At 52.3% G+C, this 22,656-nt stretch overlaps 5 protein-coding genes across 5 annotated transcripts; 3 read left to right on the plus strand and 2 right to left on the minus strand.

Annotated features, from left to right (window-relative positions):
• Positions 1 to 2,290: 2,290 nt before the first annotated feature.
• On the plus strand, positions 2,291 to 5,610 carry BO82DRAFT_372196 (glutamate dehydrogenase (NAD(+)); the record flags this gene model as incomplete). Its single annotated transcript, XM_025637306.1, has 2 exons — positions 2,291 to 2,609; positions 2,672 to 5,610. The coding sequence occupies 2 exons, from the start codon at positions 2,291 to 2,293 to the stop codon at positions 5,608 to 5,610; spliced, it is 3,258 nt and encodes a 1,085-aa protein (XP_025495116.1).
• A 548-nt stretch (positions 5,611 to 6,158) lies between these two features.
• BO82DRAFT_303850 (putative mitochondrial respiratory complex I chaperone (Cia84)) lies at positions 6,159 to 8,715 on the minus strand (the record flags this gene model as incomplete). The annotated part of the gene is made up of 2 exons (XM_025632166.1): positions 6,159 to 6,405; positions 6,503 to 8,715. 2 exons carry the CDS (start codon positions 8,713 to 8,715, stop codon positions 6,237 to 6,239), a joined length of 2,382 nt encoding a protein of 793 aa, XP_025495117.1. The 3' UTR covers positions 6,159 to 6,236.
• Positions 8,716 to 8,994: 279 nt separating this feature from the next.
• Positions 8,995 to 10,161, plus strand: BO82DRAFT_351722 (mitochondrial 37S ribosomal protein bS18m). The gene is made up of 3 exons (XM_025634498.1): positions 8,995 to 9,216; positions 9,328 to 9,551; positions 9,632 to 10,161. The coding sequence occupies exons 1-3, from the start codon at positions 9,075 to 9,077 to the stop codon at positions 9,836 to 9,838; spliced, it is 573 nt and encodes a 190-aa protein (XP_025495118.1). The 5' UTR covers positions 8,995 to 9,074; the 3' UTR covers positions 9,839 to 10,161.
• Positions 10,162 to 10,627: 466 nt separating this feature from the next.
• BO82DRAFT_276424 (WD40 repeat-like protein) lies at positions 10,628 to 18,444 on the plus strand (the record flags this gene model as incomplete). The annotated part of the gene is made up of 8 exons (XM_025631146.1): positions 10,628 to 12,337; positions 13,121 to 14,452; positions 14,509 to 15,961; positions 16,021 to 16,291; positions 16,834 to 17,063; positions 17,229 to 17,506; positions 17,597 to 17,705; positions 17,780 to 18,444. Coding segments are annotated over 8 exons (6,048 nt in total), but the record flags the coding sequence as incomplete, so codon positions are not given.
• Positions 18,445 to 19,120: 676 nt separating this feature from the next.
• On the minus strand, positions 19,121 to 22,550 carry BO82DRAFT_329111 (U4/U6-U5 snRNP complex subunit PRP6). Its single transcript, XM_025633039.1, has 3 exons — positions 22,105 to 22,550; positions 19,734 to 22,029; positions 19,121 to 19,628 (listed from the first exon to the last, which is right to left on the minus strand). The coding sequence occupies exons 1-3, from the start codon at positions 22,485 to 22,487 to the stop codon at positions 19,482 to 19,484; spliced, it is 2,826 nt and encodes a 941-aa protein (XP_025495120.1). The 5' UTR covers positions 22,488 to 22,550; the 3' UTR covers positions 19,121 to 19,481.
• Between the last annotated feature and the right edge of the window lie 106 nt (positions 22,551 to 22,656).

Raw genomic sequence — 22,656 nt, forward strand, 5'->3', positions numbered from 1 at the left:
CCGGGATCGGGGAATCGATCCAGGAACCGATTCCGAGTCGACTTGGCTGCTTCCCCCGCAATTGAAACTGCACATGACTTCGTCATGAACTTGTTAGTGACTAATGGTTGAAAATGGTTGAAATCAGTTGGGGGTCCGGAACCATTCCATAGAAAGGTACAGTACTATCACCAAGCCAGCAGGCCAAATATGCAGCAATCTTTGGTGGTGATTGTGTATATCAAGGATAACTTGGTATGTACTGTACTGTACTTGCAAACCTCAGGACTGTTAATATTCCTATAGATCGTCCTTGAGCCTGACTTACTGCTACATACTGAGTAGTACGGAGTAGAATGAGTATATACAATACACACTACATGCAGATGGCACCCCGGTCTACTATTCCTCATCTAACTCCATAATCACGATCACAATCATAGATATCGCCGAGACGAGGATGAGTTGACGGGCGAAACGCCGAGACTGGCGATGCGGCATTTTCGATGATTCATATTACGCACCGGAAACCGGGCGGTCACAAACCATGACACATCCCAACCCGGTCCGGTCAGCTGATATCCCCAGCGAACTACTGCCTGGAATGTTGCCGGTCTGGTCTATTTTTCTTTGATTGTCTGGATGGTGTCTGACAAGCTGTTCCGTACTGTATCTATAGTTAGAGCATCTGAAATCTCAGTCACGCTACTCCGTGTCTCCCCCGGGTTCCTGGGCATGATTCTTCATGTCTCTCGCCGCAACTCATTCTTCTCTCCCAAAATAGACCTTTCAGCCTATATCTATCTATCTATCTACCTACTGTATGAGTTCAAACCACTGACCAGGAGCTGAGGCAATTATGGAAATTCCATTTCCAAAATTAGGCCTCCTCTCTCCACTTGCCCCGGGTTCCCAGGCCAATGAGAACTGATAAATGCGGCATTTTCCTTGACCTCTTTTACCTCACTCGCGCCATCCGAGTGAGTTCTGGCTCGCCGTCCAAACAGGCATGTCCTGGCCCACTCCAGCTCGCCTCCCTTGGCGTCGACAAGACTGTACGAAGGACGTAGACTAGTAAGTAACAATCAATATCTCTTGAGTGTAGAGCCAGAGTATAGAAGATAATTCTCTTCTCTTTTCCATTTCTCTCAACATATGTGTGATGTGGTAAGAGAAAAATCAATGTCAAAAGAATCAGCCACAGACAGCACTGGGACTATAGCCAGTGAGCCACAAAAGACCGGATGGGGGATCCACTCGTAGGGTAGGTAACATACCTAAGTGCGATGTATGAGACCGTACCAATACAATAATACCGTACAACAAGTTGCCCCGGACCGGGAAGCTGCCCTGCGCTTTCCCACCCACCCCTCCAATCCCCGTTCCTGGCCGATCGCATAGCACCGGCTATTGCGACTAGTTAACGTCCACTTATCTCCTCAGATAAAGTATGTCGTAACATCATCCAGCATCATTAACACTGGGGACTCTTTGTAACTTATCCGTCTTTACCACCCCCAACAGACAATAACTTACATGACACTGCGTGTTTATAATTATGAAAACCCTTCCTTCCAAACTGAGATCATCTCTCCAGATGATTTTAAAATAATTCATATAAAGGGTCGTCTTCCCCAGTATTCTTCTCACTCACACGTTACACCTTTAGATGAAGTCATTTCTTCTGTTTGTAGCATAATTCTTCTCACTGATCCATTCTTCATCATCTTCATCTTCTTCTTCCCACTACTGACCCACCCTCTCGTCTCTCTGGATTCTCTTTCCAACCTTCAAAGAAAAGAACAAACATCTCGCTCATTCAACATAATCGTCGACCTACCTTTCTCTTATCTGCCTTTCTCTCTCAATTGCGGTTGACGTGTCGACTGCATTGCATGGCGGAGCTTGACAACTGTAAAAGCCGTCCCTTCCTGTCGGATAAGCCTCTCCCCCACCCACTGACCAATTCGAAGAATCAAAGAATCAAAGAATCAAAGAATCAAAGAATCAAAGAATCCGCCTCAATTGCATTTGTCTCAAACACAACTTGGAGCTAGGTGCGTTCGTTCTTCATCGCTTGTCTGTTACCTTGTCTTCGACTTCGTCTGTCTTTCATTTCACTTTCCGTCTGCCCTTTTCTTTTCAACGCACTTTTTAAGCTTCTCTCTCCCCTTGGAATTTCACCATTTGCGGTTGCCCGGGTTGGCTGGAGTGCTCATCACTGTTTCAGATTTCTTAAGCCGAAACTTGTCCGCTGAACATACCACTTAAAACGCACACAACTTCAAAATCTCCAGTCACAATAGTCACAATGGTGTCCCCCGCACCCTCGTCCTCGCCCATCCCCGATGGCCATCTAAATGGCGCCAACACTCTACCCGTGCGGGCCGGCCCCAAGCTCTATGGTAGTAACGACGGCGCTTACTCGGGAGCTGGCACCCCCATAGGCTTCCAACGTCACCCACACAACAAAATCCTCGAGAGTGTAGCCGGCTCAAGCATCCGTCAACCTTCCCCACAACCCACCCACCTGGGAATCCCCGGAGGCGGTTCACATCGGATCTTGTCCGAGGAAGATCCCGGCTATGTGGCTGCCAAGTTCGAGGGCAAGGAGAAGCAGATGGAGCAGGGTAAGTGACTACTCGAATTAAGCTAGCGCTCCGGTTGGTATCTGACCTCTTGGCAATTACAGTCATGGACCAGTTGGAAAAGAAGGGCTTCATTCCAGTGGAGTTCGTTCTAGGAGAGACTGAATGGTTCTACAACCAACTCGGAATCGATGACACCTACTTCCAGACGGAGTCTGTCGAGGCCATCGTTACGCAAATTCTGTCCTTGTACGCCGCTAAGGTTGCCGCCTACGCCCGGGACGACAAGAAGCTCGAAATCCGGCTGGACAAGGAGGCTGAGGATCACGCGGTTTACATTGACACCAGCAAGCCGGGTATCTCCTCCGTCGAGGGCCCGCGCTACGAGTCGCGGATTGATAAAAAGTACATCAATGGCTCGACACCCGAGAACAGTTACCGAGTAGAGACTTTCCGCTCGCCTACCTCGATTCCAGGTGATGATGGTCAGCAGCTGCGTTGCTACTTCGTCTACAAGTGTCAGTTTGTCAACCCGAACCCAGATCCCAATGAGACCAACATCGACATCATTGGTGAGAAGAGGTTCTTGCAGAAGGCCACCCCCAACACCAAAGCCATTTACCAAGAGATCATCAGCAACGCGGTCAGCCGCTCTGGCCCCGTCATTGAGATGTTCGAGATTGAAAAGAGTCGCGAGAAGAGACTGGTCATTGCCTACCGGCAAGGCTCGGCCATGGGTCTTTTCAGTGCTCTCTCTGATTTGTACCACTACTACCGCTTGACCAGCTCGCGGAAGTATTTGGAACATTTCTCCAACGGAATCACGGTGATTTCGCTCTATCTTCGTCCGTTGCCCAATCAGGAGATAGCTGCCAAGTTTCCCCCGATCGAGGCGGCGATTCACCAGATTATCAAGGAGGTCTCCCTTTTGTATTGCATCCCCCAGAACCGATTCCAGCATCATTTCGCAGTTGGCCGTCTCAGCTTGCAGGAGACGATTTATGCCCACTGCGCATGGGTGTTCGTTCAGCAGTTTTTGAATCGCTTGGGCTCTGAATACACATCGTTGACCGATCTCTTGGATTCTAACAACAGCGTTCACGCGGAGTTGTTGGCCAAGATTAAGAAGCGTCTGCGTACCGAGACCTTTACTTCGGATTATATTTCCGAGATCGTCAACAAGTATCCGGAACTAATCCACAAGCTATATCTCGACTTTGCCAACACCCACTATGTGCAGACCCGCGGCCCAGCTGAGGACGATTTCCTTCCTACGCTAAGTTATTTGCGACTGCAGGTCGACGAGGTCCTTGACGGCTCCAAGCTGAAGCAGCTCATCTCAAGCACAGCTGCCAACGAACATGATGAAATGGTCATGAGCGCTTTCCGAGTGTTTAATGCCTCCATTCTTAAGACAAACTTCTTCACTCCAACCAAGGTGGCCCTCAGTTTCCGGCTCAACCCTCATTTCCTCCCGGAGCATGAGTACCCTCAGCCCCTATATGGCATGTTCCTGGTCATTAGCTCCGAGTTTCGCGGGTTCCACCTCCGGTTCCGTGATATTGCGCGCGGAGGTATTCGTATCGTCAAGAGCCGGAACAAGGAAGCCTACAGCATCAATGCCCGCTCTTTGTTCGATGAGAACTACAACCTGGCCAATACTCAGCAACGCAAGAACAAGGATATTCCCGAGGGCGGTGCCAAAGGCGTAATCCTGCTCGACGTGAATCACCAGGACAAGGCCCGTGTCGCTTTTGAAAAGTATATCGACAGTATCCTTGATCTCTTGCTGCCACCAGTCAGTCCTGGCATCAAGGATCCCATTGTTGATCTGTACGGTAAAGACGAGATCTTGTTCATGGGCCCGGATGAGAACACGGCTGAGCTGGTTGACTGGGCGACGGAGCATGCCCGCAATCGTGGTGCCCTCTGGTGGAAGTCTTTCTTCACAGGGAAGAGCCCCAGACTGGGCGGCATCCCTCACGACACCTACGGAATGACGACGCTGTCCGTGCGACAGTATGTTCTTGGCATCTATCGCAAGTTGAAGATTGATCCCAGCACCATTCGCAAGCTACAAACTGGTGGCCCTGATGGTGATCTAGGCTCCAACGAGATCCTCCTCGCAAATGAAAAGTACACCGCCATCGTGGACGGCTCTGGTGTGATTGTTGATCCCCAGGGTCTCAATCAGGAAGAGCTTGTCCGACTGGCCAAGAATCGAGTCACAATTTCAGAGTTCGACCTGTCCAAGCTTTCGCCCCAGGGTTACCGGGTCTTAGTGGATGAGAGCAACGTGAGATTACCTAGCGGCGAGCTCGTCCACAATGGAATGATCTTCCGCAACCTGTTCCATCTGCGCAATGACCAACAGTATGACACCTTTGTGCCTTGCGGTGGTCGCCCCGAATCAATTGACCTGTCCACCGTGGGCAAGCTGATTAACGATGGCAAAGCCACCATTCCCTACATTGTCGAAGGTGCCAATCTGTTCATCACACAAGACGCCAAGCTCCGCTTGGAGCGTGCCGGCTGCATCCTGTTCAAGGACGCGTCCGCCAACAAGGGTGGTGTGACCTCGTCTTCCCTGGAGGTTCTGGCTTCGTTGTCTTTCGATGATGCCGAGTTCGTGGAGAACATGTGTATTCGTGAGGACGGCACGGTGCCCAATTTCTACAGCGAATATGTCAAGCAGGTTCAAGAAGTGATCAAGCAGAACGCCACCCTCGAATTTGAGGCTATCTGGCGCGAGCATGAGCAGACCGGTGTGCTCCGTAGTGTGCTCAGCGATCAGCTTAGTATCGCGATCACCAAGCTTGATGAAGAGCTTCAAAACACCGAGCTGTGGGATAACGTCGAGCTCCGTCGCTCGGTTCTCCACGATGCTCTTCCTAAGCTGCTTCTGAACAAGATCGGCCTGGACACTATCCTTCAGCGTGTACCGGAGAATTATTTGCGGTCTATTTTTGGTAGCTACCTCGCCAGTCGGTTTGTTTACGAATATGGTAGCAGCCCAAGCCAATTCTCTTTCTTCGATTTGTGAGTTACCTGCTCTTGATGCTGCCTTGGCAGACTTTGCTAACTTAGTCGACAGCATGACCAAGCGACTTGCGCAGCTTTCCCAGGCGTAAACGTGATTACTAGACGAATATACATGGGTCTTCCTTGATTCTTGAAAGAGTGCGATGATATGCATCTTCCGGGTTATGCCTGCTGCACATATGCAGTTTGCTAAGGATATATTAATTATGAGTAAATGTCAGTTGTTGTGTGGATTACAGAAAAGCTGTTTAAGAGCCTAGCCTAATAAAGCGATTTGTTCATCTTCAGGACCTTTGGTCTCTTCTCTTCTTCCATTTATTAATCAATCTAGGATGTCTTCCCGTAGCGTGGGCAGGTTTGGAGACTCGTATGGTGTGCAACCTATGACCAAGAGCAAGAGAGATCTTGACTAATTATTCATCCAGTGTCGCTCAATCGTGATGCAAATCCCCTTGCTGCCAGAATCTCGCGAGCGCGTACACGTGACACCTATGCGTGGCACAATGGCTGCATTTGAAGCAACGGGCGCACGCTCACTCCGCCGGTCGTCAATGAATCGCTAAACCGCTACATCGCATTGGACGCACAAAAAACATCGCCCATGGAAAGGACACGCTCTATTTACGTCTAAATGTCAATCTCCTTCATTTCGATATTGAATTGTGGGCCCTCGTCATGCTCGATGCGTTCGATCTGCTCCAGCTGCGCCCACAGCTCTGGATATTTGGCTCGGGCCCACTTCTCGACCTCATCTTTCCAGTGTTGGTAAGGAATCACATTGTAGAATTGGCCGATCCTAAAAGGGCACTTTAGCAAGACCACGTGGACGTGACGGCAGGAAAAGCAGAAGACAAGAGGAGATTAGAGTGTTTCGGGGAGGGGGATGAACTAACGAGTTGCGGGTCGGCTTGAGGCCAGTCTCGGCCTCCATCTTCTCCAGGGCCTCGGTGGCGAGGTCGAATTCGCAGTGGGCGGCTAGAGCTTTGACATACGCCATGTACAGTTGGCGGTTGCGCTCGATGCCCAGCAACTTGACCTTGTCCATCATCTTGAGGGCCTCCTCAACACCGTTATTGTGCCTGGCGCACGTCTCGAAAAAGATAGGGATGGTCTTGTGGGACGGACCCTCGTCCGACTCTAGGATGCTTCGGAAAACTTTCATTGCCTGCTCGGGCATGTCGCAGGAGGCGTAAGCGAGCATGAGCCCGTCGAGCACGCGCGTGGTTAGGTCGACTTCGACGTCGAGTTTGAGCATGTTGTGCACGAGCTGAAGGTGCTTTGCGGATTGGGTGCGAGCGATGCCGACGAAACAGCGCGCGTACGTGTCAGGCTTGGGCCGTCGGGCGAAGTCCTCGGCCTGTCGCATATGGCCGAAAACGAGGTAGGCGAGGTCGCTGCGGTGGCGTTTGAAGAAGGAGGTCATGATCTCGGTGCGCGAGCGGACGCCGGTTTCCGGGAAGGCCAGCAGCAGCAGGTTATATGTCTCCCAGGCATCGGAGTCCTTTTGCTCGAGGTCCAAGATGAATCCGGTGAGCGAGTTGCGAATCGTCGCCCGCTCTTCCGTGTCATACAGCCCAAGGCGTGGCCGGAGCAGTGCCGAAACGCCCTCCCAGTCGAGTCGGTAGAGTAGCATGCGTGTGATCGCTGCCACAGTCCCTGCCTCTAGCCGTACGTTGTTCTCAAACAACGGGTCCAGGAAGGCCGAGATGCGGTCGAATATCGCATCTTCCTGGCCCGATCGGCAGAGAAGTCTGATTAACTTGTTCATTAGTGACATGTTAGCGGTCGCCATGGCTTCTGGATCCTGCAGATCGTCCATGGAGCGCAATGCCCTCCCAGTATCACCCGCCAGAATGTAGGTTTCCAGTTGCAAAAGCTGCGTTCTCGCGTTGGTTTCTAGAGCCCAGTGAGAGGCTAACGCAGCAAATTTTACAGCTAGGGCAGGGTTCAGTATCGTGTTTGCGTACTCTATCAGATCATTCACACATGAGATAGTCAGAGCCTTTCTAGCATTCTCGTCGCCCGCCATCATGTGATTGGCTTTATCTGAGACGGCAGTTGCACTCTGCTTCTGCACCCCTTCCCAGAAGAGGGTGATGCCCAGAGTCTTGCAGACCGGCATGTTGGAAAGTGACTCGAACACCGATGCTGCCCACGCGGTATCGGAGTTCATCGTCGCATATTTGATAACGGCCTCTCTCACGGCCACTGTGGGCGTTTGCCCGTTAGAAAGAGGACATTCATAGATCGTTTTCGTCGCGGTAAACAAGTCCTCTTCGATAAGAAGCTTAACCAGGTCTTCATGAGATCTGTGGTCGAACTCGACGTTGAATTTCTCAAGATTCTCAGCTGTCCGTTCTAAACGGCGCTTCTCACCAACCATAGCAAATCCCTTCATAACCACATGCCAAGGAGTCGGGCGAGCCATCTTCAGCCTAAACCAGAAACGCTCTAGAACGTCGCATGCTTCATCGGGGTGGCCATTCAAGGCCTGTATGTTAATATACGCAATGAAAGCTGACCGACTGATATGTTTCATATTGGGCGACGGATCCCGGCACAATTCCGAAAAGGCAGCGCGAGCCAATTTTCGCACAATCGGTTGTGATTCAGGTAAACACTTGGCCTGTGATAGGATAAAGAGCATATTTTCGAGGGCCTCAGTCGACAATGTTTTCTGCCATTCCTCGGGGTTCAATTCTTCCGCATGAGTTCGCATGTAGTGCCAGGTGACGGAGAGCAGGGTGGCATGGAAATGCGTAATGACGCTGGGGGAAGCAGCGCGTTGCCCCAAAAAGTCGTTCAAGGCATTGGCTAGGATTTCAAAGGTAGGCCCTCTGCTTTTATCAGCCATTGACCTCATGAGGTCTCTCATAGGCTTTAGGCCAATCTCGAAGGGCAGAGTTGTAGACTGCGGGCTAGTCGTTGGGGCCACATTGTACGCGAAGAGCCCGCGTCGCTGGCCATGGTAGCTGGTCAAAAGATCGAGCTTGCGAGGCCGATGATTCCGGACCGTATGCAGTGAGCGATGGAGGCAGCGCGAGAATGAAAGCGGTTCATTGTTCAGAATTGCCCGAAAAACTCGCCGGGTGAGGTGGGATTGCATTTTGGGCGTTGCGGTGCGGTGCGGTGCGACGTAGAGCACCTTTGGTGGTAGTGGACAAAAACAGTACTAATCAGCGAGAGGAGAATGCAGGTAGAGACGAAAGCTTGCCAAGGTATCCTGGACCATGGCTTGGAGCAAAGAAGTCTGCAACCTGAGGCCGTTGAATAGTTTGAATTATCGGGGAAATGGATGGGGATGCAAAAGATGCGAAGGAGGAGGGCGGAAGGTCCGATTATTCTGTCGGAGGCGGCTCTTGGCGGTCCTCCCGAAAAGCCGAAAATCGAATTCACCTTCACCATTCTCCCCGGTTTGAAACGCAAGCCACGGACACTCCAAGTTGCCTTTCCTGAGTATCGATAATGGCACTCCACCTGTTCTCCTGGTCGCCGCTGCGCACCATCGGCTCAACCTTCAATGCTGCGTCCGCTCGTCGCTGGAACTGGACCGCTGCTCCAAATGCTGCCGCAACTGCTGAGCATATTTCGATTCTACATAACAATAGTATGTGACCTTGCTGCATGATGCTTCTCTCGGCTCTATGCCAGGCTTGTAGCTCCCTACATGCTTATCCTTAGCGGATGGCATCGCTGACTGTCCTTTGTCGCATTGTAGCTCAACGGACAACCCGTCGCCGAGCCCGTCGGTTCATCGAAGAGCAGAAGGCTATCAACGAAAGCCGTCCCCTGGAGAGATTTCAGACCCGTGAATGGAAGGCTGGTGATATCTATGCTCCTCACGATCTCAGTCCTTCGCAGATGAGGAGGTGGAAAGAGCGCCACTCCCCGTCCACAGATGTCTTCGACTCTCTGAACTTGAATCCCTTAACTATGTACAAGGTACGTGAGACACGGACGTCAACGGTGAGGCCGTGCAGGCTGTCTAGAAAACTTTGCTAAGGGGGATTCGCGCCTGACAGAACTTCTCGATCATGTCCGAATACATGACCCCCATGGGCCAGATCAAGCACCGCAATGAGACCGGTCTTCGCCCAGTCAACCAACGGAAAATGGCCAAGGCTATCCGTAGAGCTGTCGGGCTTGGACTGATGCCTAGTGTCCACCGGCACCCGGAAATTCTGGCCGCTCAGGTTCAGTCACGTTTGGAGGGAGGTAGCACGTATTAAGAGATGTACTTCGAGTTATCGCATCGATGGTGTCGGCGGCTGGGCCTGGCTTGTTCTTTTTATTCCCTCTTGGACATTTTTTCATATTGTCAGTTGATTTGCTGTAAGATGATTTTGAATTTCGGGCGGTGTCCATGTACAGTACTGTACTATCTCTCTACTATGCCTTGACGTGAGGCATTGGTAGTGGTAGCGCATAACAATTAGTAACTTGCCTTTTCACAAAGCAACTACAGGTCCCAATGATCTGTATGAGATCATCGAGGCTTTACATCGACGGAAGGTAAGGCAAACATCATGGATAGAAAAGCCTAAGAATGGAGGGAGCGAACAGCGTGCGGCAAGTAACTTAGCTTGTTGTATAAATTGTCCACGGTATCTCCGGCCCACACCCAATGCGTACTACGTCAACAATAAACATTGCCCGCCCACCACATCGCCTCTCCTCTTTCCATCTTTCCCCTAATCCCTCCTCTCTCCATCTGTGCTACCCTTTCAAGTCAGAACCCCTTTCTATCACACAGTCACTGATATTGTCTGCTGGATCAGCCATGTCAATCACCAATGGTCTGCCCTATTCTGATCCTGTTGGCTATGCCGTGCCCCTCAGCTGACTCTTCCCTCCATAGAATCGATCTGGGCTGCGAACCCCACCACCACGAGGGGCCAGCCCACTCAACTCTCGTCGGACGCCAAAGGTGAACGGCTTGCATATGCGGTATGTCCTAATTAGACATTGGTGATAGGAACGATGTGCGGGCGCTGACGATTGCTTGTTGGTACGCTGCACAGGCCAATAAGTCCATCTTCTTGCGCTCCATCGACAACCCCTCGATCGCCAGACAGTACACCGAACACAAGGCCCAGACAACAGTCGCCCGTTTCTCCCCCTCTGGCTTCTATGTGGCGAGTGGTGATGCGACCGGTATTGTGCGGGTTTGGGACTGTGTCGGAGAGGGCATCACCAAGGGTGAATACAGCATTGTGAACGGCCGCATTAACGACCTTGCCTGGGACGGCGACTCCCAGCGCATCATTGCGGTTGGTGACGGCAAGCAGCGATATGGGCACTGTATCACCTGGGACAGTGGTAACACGGTCGGCGAGATCTACGGGCACACACAACAAATCAACTCCGTCTCTATCAGGCAACAAAGACCGCTGCGGGCCGCCGCCGCCGGTGACGATAAAAACCTCGTCTTCTACCACGGCGCGCCGTTCAAGTTCAACACAGGCATACGAGACAAGCACACCAATTATATTTATGGTGTTGGCTTCAGCCCCGATGGCTCGACCCTTGTCAGTGTCGGTGCTGACCGGAAGATCTGGCTCTACGACGGCAAGACTGGCGAGCCGAGAGGTCAAATTGGAGAAGGAGAGCACAAAGGAAGCATTTTCGCTGTCTCGTGGGCGAAAGATTCGCGCAAGTTTGTGACTGCCAGCGCTGACAGGACTGTGAAGATCTGGGATGTGGAAGCGGGTAAGGTTGCCCAGAGCTGGGATATTGGAGAAGAAGGAATGTCAAACGTCCGAGATCAGCAAGTTGGAGTGGTGTGGCCTCCGGCCAGAAGTGATAACCTGCTCATCAGTCTCTCGTTGAGCGGGGATCTGAACTACCTAGTGGAAGGCACTCCCAAGCCCCGGCAGGTAATCCAGGGCCATCAGAAGAACATCACGTCCCTGGCCCAGTTCCACTCTGGCAGCGACACGGAAACATTATGGTCGGGCAGCTTTGATGGAAGGGTCTGTCATTGGGACGTCCCGACGGGAACTGCGGAAGAGGTGGAAGGAGACGGCCACACAGCCTACATTGCCGGTCTTGCTCCGACTCAGGAGGGCGTTGGACGCATCTACAGCGTCGCTTGGGATGACACGATTCGATCTGTTGATCTTGGTGCTAAAACCTACACCGGCGTCTCGTCCAAGTTGTCTGGCCAGCCCAAGGGCATCGCGGCTGCAAAGGACAAGGTGGTAGTAGGGACGATCGAGAGCGTGGAGATCTATCACGATGGGCACAAGACCGGCGAGTTCAAGCCTCAGTTCGCCGTGACGACAGTTGCAGCCCATGGGAGCTTGGCTGCGATCGGTGGTGAGGACTCGTCCGTCCAGATCTGCGACATCTCAGCCCAGGGATTTACCCCCAAGACCGAGTTCAAGGCATCGCGGAACGCAATCTCGGCCTTGGCATTCTCCCTGGACGGATCGCTCCTGGCCGTTGGGGATTCCCGGGGCCGTGTGCTGGTCTACAAGGCTGCCGGTGGCCAACTGGTCACCGACCGATGGACGGCGCACACCTCCCGAGTTACCTCCATCTCGTGGAACGAGGACAATACCCATGTTGTTAGTGGAGGCCTCGACACCAATATCTTCGTGTGGAGCTTGACGAAGCCGGGAGACTGGCTTCAAGTCTCCAATGCCCACAAAGAGGGCGTGAATGGAGTCGCTTGGATTGCAGGCGGATCTAAGATTGCCTCCGCTGGAGCGGATGCAGCGATCAAAGTGTGGAAGGTGGAAGGATTGGCATGATGACTGTCTTTGCATGGTCTTTGTTAGAGAGGCTTTTTGACAAATCTTGCTTTTCGTATACTGTGCATACACACATACACATACATATACACATACACATACACATACACATACACATACACATACACATACACATACTGTACATACAATAAACAATCCATTCTAATTGCGTTCTGGATCGACGCCCAGGGTACTACTTACTACGTAGGTCATGGGTAAGTTAAGTTATTACTCGTATCAAGGTTAGCAAGTCAACACACAATTGGTCGGATGACCAGCTCTCCACCGCCCGCGCCCGGCCCGGGCGTTAATCAAGCTTCCCCATTCATCATTCATCGATCCATCCATTCCAATCTCTTTCTTTCCAGTTGGTCTTTACTACAGAGTGACTACAAGTGGTAGTAGGAAGTATGGCCCGGGCGCTGGTTCTCTCTTGTCCATTGCCCTGCCAGACCTGCTCCTCTCCTCCTCCCCCACAACCACCACCACAAAACCGACTGTTTGTCTTCTTCTTTCCCTCTTTTCCTTTCTCTTACCCTTATTTTCTGGTGCCCATTTGACTTCTCCCTGACGCCAGTACCATGAAGTGATAAGATGTCTCGGTCTGGGGACTTATCAAGCAACTCCCGTCGCATTTTACGCCCCAAAAAGGTTAGCCAGCCATAGTCCGATCAGCCATGATGAAATAACGATCAGCTTCTATCTTCCCCCAGAACTTACGGTGATTGACCCTTTTCCTTTTCATCATGAAATTAGCTACGATATGCGACCTTCGTCCTCCCACGAACTGGTCAGCGACTGAAAGGTCTCATTGATCTCCGAAATCCGGATTCCGGATTGAATGGCAACAGCGATGACGACGAGCGCCGAGCACTTCTGAGCGGCGAGATTGCTGCCCCTCGCGGAGGTCTACTGGCGCCTCTGTGGGGTCATATCAAAAGTATTGGTCCACAAGCGCATGAATTTCTCTCGTCAGAACTGGGGATCGGCGTCTTGAAGTGTAGTCTAGCTTATTTGCTTGGCTCCCTCGCAACCTTCGTGCCCGCTATATCCTCATTCTTGGGCCACCAAGATGGCAAACACATGGTGGCTACGGTCACTGTTTACTTCCATCCTGCGCGATCGCAGGGGAGCATGTATAAGGCCTTGATCTGTGCCTTTGCCGCTTTCCTCTACGCCGCTCTCATCTCCGTAACCAGCATGTTCGTCTCGATGTTTTTTCAAGACACCTTAAACATGGTTCTCCTTGGTCACGCCGTCGTTTTAGTCGTGTTTTGTGGAGGTGGCCTGGGCTTCATTGGATGGACAAAGCAGAGGTTTGGTGACCCTCTTGTCAACGTCGCATGCTCGTTGGCGTCGCTTTCCACCATCACGGTATTGACAAAAGAGGGCGCGGTGCAGAGTGGTGATTTGTCATTTGCAAAGATCTCCCAAGTCCTGAAGATGGTGGTCATGGGAGTAACGGCCTCCATGGCAGTGTCCTTTCTGATCTTTCCGATTTCGGCACGAAAGCAACTGCGGTCAAACCTCACTACGGTCACGGAGACCTTGGCAACAATGCTGGCTTTGATCACTGAGAGCTTTCTGAGTGGCTCGGAAGAGGAGCTTCAGACGGCGGAATTTCTTGAGACCGCCGCACGGCATAAAAAAGCGTACGGTCAGCTGGACAAGCTTGTGCGTGAAGCTAAAATGGAGCATTTCGTTGTAGGTACCGAAAATGAATACAGACTAGAAAAGACACTGGTCCGCTGGGTCCAGGATATCACACACAATCTAGGTGGTTTGCGCAGTGCTGCTCATCTACAGTTTCAGTTACTCAAACAAACCCAAGCTACCGAGACTGCACACCAGGCTTCGGATGTCAATTTTGGACTCGGTGCTGGTCCGCTACCCAGTCCCTGGTCATTACATGAGGACCGTCCGCTTCTGGAACCCATCTACGAGAGGCCAGAAGAAGACATATTGGAGGCAACGGGCGGCGACGGGTTCGATTCCAATGCAGGGAATGGTACCAGTCCTGAAGCCGAACAAGTTCTCCACCCGGCGGACATCTTTGCTATATTTATCAGCCATCTGGGGCCCTCAATGGTAAGCGCTTCTGACAAGGGTAGCACTACCGTGATGCATGCTGATGATAGTCCTAGAGATCTCTAGCGTTCACGCTGAAGGAGATCTTTCGCGATATTCCTTTCAAGCCGGAATCTGGCTATCGAGTATCAATCAATAGCAAATACCGCTCGAGTCTTGATAGAGCGCTGCTATTATATCGAGATTCACGGGAAGAGGCGCTCAAGACCATTTATCGGCAACGAGAAGTCCTCGGAATTCAGACGCTGGAAGTCGAGGCTGACCTGGAGGAGGTGTCTGCCAGCTGCGGGCATTTCAGTTTTTCGTTGCTTGAATTTGGAGAGCAGCTGAAAGAGCTTCTCGCCATCTTGGATGAGCTGCAGCTTGAGAGCGAGGAGAGGCCCGGTGGCCGATCATGGAATTGGCTCAAGTTCTGGCGCTGGGCCTTCGACGGACGAGCAAAGAGGGACATGTTGGATGCCACGATGGAGCAGGCTCATCTAGGCGAGCCCAACCTCCTCAAGCCGCCTGGTGTTCCGAGCGTGTCATCTAATGTCACCGCAATCAGTCTTGCAAAACAGAGAATTGGCTATCGTTTGTGGCGCTCCCTTGGGGTTTTCCGCCGGGACGACACCAAGTTTGCGATCAAAGTTGGCACCGGCGCTGCCCTTTATGCCCTGCCTGCATTCATCCCGTCCACTCGACCAGTTTACGGCCATTGGCGAGGCGAATGGGGTTTGCTCTCGTACATGTTGGTTTGTTCTATGACTATTGGAGCCTCGAATACGACGGGATACGCACGTTTCCTCGGTACCTGTTTGGGCGCAGGTTGTGCGATCCTCTCATGGTATGCTACCGGCGGAAACGTTTTTGGCCTCGCAATTCTAGGCTTGCTCATGGCTACTTGGAACTTCTACATCATCATCGTGCGAGGTCAAGGACCAATGGGCCGATTCATCATGCTGACATATAACCTCTCGGTTCTCTACGCCTATTCACTTACTCAGAAAGAAGGCAGGAATGATCAAGATGAAGGAGGGGACAGCCCCATCATCACCGAGATTGCCCTGCATCGTGTGGTTGCTGTTCTATCGGGCTGTCTCTGGGGTATTATCATAACGAGGATGATCTGGCCGATCAGTGCACGAGAGAGGCTAAAAGACGGACTGAGTCTGCTCTGGCTTCGCATGAGCTTGATCTGGAAGCGTGGCCCCTTGTCCACCATGGCCAACCCGAAGGAGTCTGCGGGATTCATGAGCGCGCGGGAGAAGCTAGAAGTCGAACGATTCCTGTCACATCTGGAGTCTTTGCAAGCCTCCGCCCGTTCAGAATTTGAGCTGAGGAGTGCTTTCCCCGATGCTAGCTATGGCAATATTCTTCGTCGTACGCGCAGCATGGTGGACGCTTTCGTCGCCATCAACCTAGAACTGGTCAAAAACATGACGGCGTCCGAGGGAGAGTTATCTATCTTACGGTACACTGTGAAGGAGAGGCAGCAGCTGTCCCATCGTATCAGTCATTTGCTGACAGGTAAAGTCCGATATTACCAGAGGCAACGAACCACTACTGATATTCAACCCCTCAAACAGTTATGGCCTCTTCCATGAAGCTGGAGTATCCTCTAAGCGATGCTCTGCCGAACGTTGAGCACGCCCGAGATCGACTCCTGGCGCGTCTTTTTCATTATCGTAAAGACCCTGAGGCATCTCGAATGTCGACCGACGAAGACTATGCTCTATTGTATGCATACGGTATGTTCTTTGTCCTGCGGAAACCACCCTCAACGATGGCTAAATCTGAACTTAGTGCTGGTTGTGGGACAATTGTCCGGAGAAATCGAAGCCATTCTTGGGGAAATTGGTCGTCTTTTCGGAGTCCTGGATGAGGATGCAGTGAAGTTGTATGCTTAGACGTTGGCGGGCGGTAGGACCAAGCGCCCGGACTGTAGAGAAGAATAGCTTTGAAAAGTGAATTCCACGTAGAGGATCAATAAAAGAAATAAGAAAATCGGTCTCTAATTCTTCAGTCGTGTTGCGATTTTACAACTGCGACATTTGGTGGGGGAGAGTAAGATGTAAATTGGATCAATCGTTTGCGGATTGTCGGAAAGTCCAACAACTTCTCCGTCGCTCTCTCACATAACTCACTCTCACTCCCTCACTCACTCCCTTCTCCCTCTCCCCCGCTGTTATTTTCCATTTCCCATCAACGCGCCGTCTTAGCCTGCTCTTGCCCAACAATCTCTCACGTACTTTCGTCTCATTCGACCGCCTAGAACTCAGCCCGCATCTTGATTAAGATTGAATGGGATGAGTCCCTCTGCTTCATGAAGGCCTAGTCCCTCCTCCCACCCTCTCCCCGGCTTCGCGCAGCCCCCCGGTGCCCCGTCGCGCTTTCGCGAGCACCGCAACCATGCAGATCGACCCAGCTGCTCTGAGTCGGCCAGACTCTGCAGCGACCACAATTACCTCGTCCAAAGGTTCTGCGGCCAGTGCTCCAGCACAGCAGAAGTCGACCAAGGCGCTCATCGCCGTTCCGCGACTTGACCTTGAACCTGTCTACACGGAGCTCAAAGCCGCCGTCGGCGACCACTGGGCCGAGTATAAAGAGGCCACCACTCTGTTCCTCCTTGGTGAGTTGGACATGATAAAACTGACCCCAACACTGAACGACTATGGTCTCTGGGTTTCTACAACCACATTCGCGGTGCCGTCTTGTACGGTCGTATCTATGTGACCCCACATCTCCGCTTTGCCTCCATTCAGATCGCAAGACTGACGTCTGTTTTTCCGATGAGCAGGACAACTGAATCAAAGTGAGCTGTCATCGCGCGTCGATCATATAATATGCGCCGACCAAAAAACCGAGCACCTCCACAATAACTTCATCTGCGCGATCATCGGAAACTTGACCCGAGATCTTCCCGACCATGGAGTCGCTAGTTGGGTATCCGCAAATGACAAGCCCTCAATCGTATCGAAACCGACGTCAGGGGACGCTGCCGAACAGAGACTCAAAACAGAGGTCATGCAGCTGCCTCCGCGGGACCGGCGCAGACTCAAGGCTATACCCGAGGTAGGCAGCCCGTCAATCGATATGTGGCTGACCACGCCATATAAATTTGATTGTACAACTCTAACATGATGTGATGTTCTACTGGCCCAGCGTGATCCCAATGATACCTCGTCCAATGATTTGGTAGAGTACCACCTGGCGAAGCAGATTAAATTACCGAGCCAGGTACCTGCCAGCGCCGGGGGTTTAAACAAGACAAGTAGGTCTCCTGCTTTACGGATAACTCGACTCTTTGTTTTGCGATGAGAAGCTCACTCCTCTGACTTGCGATAGATTGGGAGCTGGAAATCCGAAAACGTTATGCACAACCCCTAGCATCTGAGACCGGCGAGTTTCCAGATGCTGAATCAATCCATGCACGCATGGTTCCTATATGCTACGAAGAGTCCATAGTCAGTGGCGCAAGCTTACCCTGTGCGGAGTACATGGCCATTGCAACAGAGACGTTCGTTAAGGAAGTCTTGTCAGTGGTTTTCTCGCGAACCAGGTCTAACGGCCCGTCGGGAACCATCAATGGCATGATGATGCGCAAATATCGACAACAGCTAGAACGAGAAGAATTGGCATTTACGAGAGGCGAAATTGTCAAAGACAGTGCAACCGGACTATTGCCTATTGAAGCTAAAGAGGCAAGTGTCCGAAAGCCACTGGGGGTTCGGGACCTGCGGCTAGCACTAGAACTCGGTAGCGGTGTTCTCAGTCATATGCCCCTGCTTGTGGACCAGATTATGGGCGGCTATCTCGAAGATGAACACGAGGCCGAAAGGCATGATTCAATTGACGACGTTGTAGAGATCACGAATGACGACTCTGAACAGAATTTATTCTCTGATGAGATGGACATTGAAGACATCGACTCGGATTGGGAGGGAGGCACAACGGCTGATAGGGAGCACTTGGGTGCTTTGTTGGATGAGTGTCTATCCATGGCCGCATGAACTATCCTCCCTCTCGCCCCTTCTTTCCCTTCTCCATTTCCCCCCGTTTTCTCTCCATGTATACACTGCGTCAACCGCTGACCCGTTCTCTACTTCCTGTCTCTTTTCTTGTTCTGCTTTCACGGCCTCAAGCCGCTTGATATCCTTGCTTTCATTGCGTTGCACCTTCTTGCCTATTTTTCCCCATGATACACACACATTCATACACATTTCGATCTGGATTCACCGAAGATTGGGTTCAGCATCTTGGATCTGGCGGAGCGTCAAGGCGTCTTGGGAGTCTATAAGGATTGCCGCTATGGCGCGCGACCCTGTCATTTCTGCATTTGGCATGGAGTTCACAGATGTTTCTGCTTTTTTTTGTTGTTCATATTGACCTCTGTTTCCCTGCTACACCAGTATATTGCTTTCTCTCTTGCTTTCTTACCTATGATCACTATTTGGGCAGTTGGTCTTGTTCATGTGACAAATCATCTTTCTTGGCTGAGAAGCCAATGCAGTCGACCCGATTTACCTACTGTGCCTTTTCATAACAGCTTCAGTCTCGCACAGTGACATCGAACGTCTCTACTGGTTGCAGCCCACTTGGGAGGTGACTGTGGCCCAGTTGGGGACATCCTGAGCTTGCCCGCTACGATCATCCGAGCTGCTCTAAGACCCCACGGATTGGTCAATCACGAAGACAGGAACTGGACATTCTATGCATGGCTGTGAGCCTGTGAATGCAAGGGATCACCCTGCGAACCTGGCGATGCTATTCTTGTTTTGTCTATGTACTGTACATTAACTGCTGGCACCGCCTAATTGTAGGTTATTCCGGGGTTGCTCTAATCGACTGACGATGACTTATGATCTTCAAGACATTTCAAGTCAGCTGCGATCGAGTACCCTGCTGACCAAACGAGCTTGTTTGACTGATGAGGCTTGTAGCCGTAATGCGTCTCCACGCCGAACTCGGGCGTTTCTTGGTAGGCTTGTTGTCAATAGAACTGAGCTTGAGTCGGAGGTGAAAGGGTTGCTCAAGCGCCGAAGTCCTTTCATTGAGTGAGACGGTCGGCAACCATTTTGAGAATTTCCTCGGTTGACTTGCGCGCATTGGACGGGTCTTTGGATACCGATTGCCAGACTTCGCCGTGCTTCGGTTCGGTCGTGCTACATTTAGCCACGACATCTGCTCGTTTCTCCTGCACACAGATAGAGAGTCAGTTTCTGAATTGCTCAAAAGAAGAAGGGAAAGGGTAGTTGAAAGTGGGAAAGGGGGACTACGAAAGAAAAGGGTTCAATCGTACCTCTGTACCGTGCTGCAACAGAAACTTATAATACCAAGCCCACCCGTCGCCCAAATCACTGTCGGTGACAATGGCCTTTTCGAACCAGGTCATTGCCTTCTCCAGTCGACGCTCCCCCCAAAAGATACGAGCCACCGTGATGAACAGGACCGGGTCGTTATCGGCCTTCTTGATAGCCTCCAAGCTACGGGCCTTTCTCTGCGAGCGAGGCTCAAGGTGCCAAATGCTTTCGCTCCATAGCAGGCCAGATGCGGGGACCTCTTGCAGGGCTTTGGCCATCAAGACCTTGGCCTGAGCGATGTTGTTGGCACGTCGTTCCACGCGGACACTCTCGGTCCACAATTCCGGGCTCTTGGGTACTGCAAGGCGGGCGCGGTCTAGAACCGAGCGAGCTTTGACGACCGCCCCGGCCTTTTCTTCCAGCCGGGAGGCCAGCAGCCAGAGCGGTGCCGACTTGGGGCACGCTCTGGTACCGGTTCCATAAGCCTCCCTCGCCTGAGGATACTTGTTCTGGGCTTCGTAAATCTGGCCTTTCATCATCCATAACTTGTCCGCTTTAGGGTAGATTTGGAGACCTTGATTGACGAGGTCAAGCGCCTCGTCAACGTTGCCCAGTTGCCGCTCAAATGCGACACTCTTGACCCATACGCGATCCGTTCCTGCTTCACGGCGGGCCGTGGAAAGAAGCTCTCTAGCCTGGGCTGTCTGGTCGGCATCAGCCTCCAACTTGACGGCAGCTAGCCAGATGTCTTCGTTGTTCGGGTTCTGATTAAAAGCACGGCCGAGCACTCGTCGGGCGTCGTCGATTTCTCCCGATTGCCATTTCTCTTTAGCAAGCTGCAACCACAGCTCCTCGCTTTGAGGACAGGCTTCCACGGCCTTTTCAAGCACCTGCCACAGTGCTTCTTTGCTACCGTGGTTGCGCTCGAGGTCAGCAGCCGCCAGCCAGATCGACCGGCGATTGACAAAAACACGGAGTGCATAGGCATAGATAGCCCTAGCTGTTTCGTACTTGCCGCGGGCAATACTGGCCTTGGCATCCTCCATCCAGATGTCCTTACGGTCATCATCCTCGTCGAGACCCCATCCGAGAGTCTCGCGGATAATAGCACCGCAAGTGAGGATGGCACCCTCCTCCTCACATTTCTCAGCCTCGGCAATCCATTCCTCCCTCTTAAGCATCGCGTTCTCTCTTGCCAAGCTCTGTACAGCCCTCTTCATAACGTTGACCTTCTCGGATGTACCCATTTGTTCCTGCAACCTCGCGGCTGCGACCCAGACTTCATGGCTGGTGGGGACGGCTTTTCGAGCAGCATTAAGAACCTTCTGCGCATTTTCTGGGGTCTCGAGGCGCGCTAGAGCAAGCCAGAGCTCCACTGACAGAGGTATGATTTCAACTGCTTTTGCGAGAAGAAGACGTGCATCTGCTGGGTCTTCCTCCAGGTTGACGGCCTCCTTCCAGATGACAACGGATTGGGGAATGTGAAGAATCGCTTGTCTGAGCACATTCTTTTTGGCTCGGGGCTCGGTTTCCAGTCTCATCGCCTCAATCCACAGTCTTGTTGAGCGGTCGTTGTTCTTGATCGCGTTTGCAGCTATAACCTTGGCGTTATGTCCTTCGTTGAGTCGGATGTTCTCCAGCCAGGCGTCTTCACTTTTCGGGCACAATTCGCAGCCCTTGGCGATGACATTCCTGGCTGTCACAACTCTACCGGCAAGTTCTTCCAGTCGAGCCAGAGCAATCCACCCGGGAGCATGCTTGGGGTTTGTCTTCGTTACTGATTCTAAGAGAACACGAACCCGCTTAATGTCGCCGATTTCCACCTCGCCCGCCTTGAGCTCCGACTGGGTGAGGCTTGTAAGATAGCCCTTAGGGTCAATGTTGGTGGCGCTCCCCGAGGCCGAGTCGCCCGAAGAGCCCATCGCAGCTTGATCCAGTCTGACCTGTAGCACCTTGTCACGCGCGGCACTTATATTGGCAAAATTCGTTATCGTTCCATCCGCGCTCTCTGCTCCCGCGGCGACACTGGTCTGCGCACCGTCGTCTGCCACGGTTGTTTCGAACTGCGTCGAGTCCCTTGCACTGGCGATCACACTGTCCGGCACCGCATAGAACCGTTGGCGGAGGTTCTGCTTCGCGCGTCTGTTCTTGCCCGTGAGATCTCCCACTTCCGGTAGGTTCGCCCACTCGTCTTCGGAGACGGAGGCTAGCGATCGTTTCAAATCGGCAAATTGCTGCTGAATCTTGGGGTTCTTGCGTTCGTAGTCCTCTCGCTCTTGCCGCTCTCGGGCTTCTCTGGTAGGAGCCAGTTTCCATGTCAATAGTTCATCCTGACCGATAACCACCGCGTAGGGAGTGCAGTCAACTAACCTTCGCATCTTGCGTCTTTTGTCCATCTTCTCATCTACCTCCCGGTAGATCCTGTCGGCTTCATCATCCTCCTGATCGAACTGGCCGTAGGCAAACAAGCCCACTTCATTGTCCGGATCCTGGAACCGCTCATCCTCCTCCTCGTCTTCGGCTTTGTCGTCCTTGCCGCCCTTGTCTCGCCCGGCCCCATAAGCAGTCGGGGGCGCGGCTCCTAGCTGTTGCGCTCGTTTGGCGAGAGCTGCCTGGATCTGTTCCGGCGTGGGCCCTTCACGCGCAGGTCCTAGATCTGAACGGGTGGTGAAACCGGTCGCACCGCGACCGAGACCCGCAACGTAGTTCTCGGGGGCGGGCTGGCTCAGGAAGTCTTTCCGCCCAGAGGCCATACTGACCGAGACACACGTCACAGAAGATGAAGTAAAGCTGAAAGACCGCGGCGAGGCTTGATAGGAGACGGGGTGGTGGCAAGCGACGTAGGCGGTGGATATCGACCGATGCTTTGCGACGGGCCATCGGGGAGAGCATCGCATTTAGATTGTTCCGGCCCCGGTAATC

Source organism: Aspergillus uvarum (assembly GCF_003184745.1).
Source record: "Aspergillus uvarum CBS 121591 unplaced genomic scaffold BO82scaffold_9, whole genome shotgun sequence".
NCBI classification, from domain to species: domain Eukaryota; kingdom Fungi; phylum Ascomycota; class Eurotiomycetes; order Eurotiales; family Aspergillaceae; genus Aspergillus; species Aspergillus uvarum.

What these genes read in the sequence shown, in the direction of transcription:
- BO82DRAFT_351722 (XM_025634498.1), top strand. Translation starts at nt 9,075, where the DNA reads ATGGCACTCCACCTGTTCTCCTGGTCGCCGCTGCGCACCATCGGCTCA. An exon ending in TTCGATTCTACATAACAATA is followed by an intron (nt 9,217 to 9,327) that starts GTATGTGACCTT and finishes GTCGCATTGTAG; the next exon opens with CTCAACGGACAACCCGTCGC. An exon ending in ATCCCTTAACTATGTACAAG is followed by an intron (nt 9,552 to 9,631) that starts GTACGTGAGACA and finishes CGCGCCTGACAG; the next exon opens with AACTTCTCGATCATGTCCGA.
- BO82DRAFT_329111 (XM_025633039.1), bottom strand. Translation starts at nt 22,487, where the DNA reads ATGGCCTCTGGGCGGAAAGACTTCCTGAGCCAGCCCGCCCCCGAGAAC. An exon ending in AAAAGACGCAAGATGCGAAG is followed by an intron (nt 22,030 to 22,104) that starts GTTAGTTGACTG and finishes GGCTCCTACCAG; the next exon opens with AGAAGCCCGAGAGCGGCAAG. An exon ending in TGTTGCAGCACGGTACAGAG is followed by an intron (nt 19,629 to 19,733) that starts GTACGATTGAAC and finishes ATCTGTGTGCAG; the next exon opens with GAGAAACGAGCAGATGTCGT.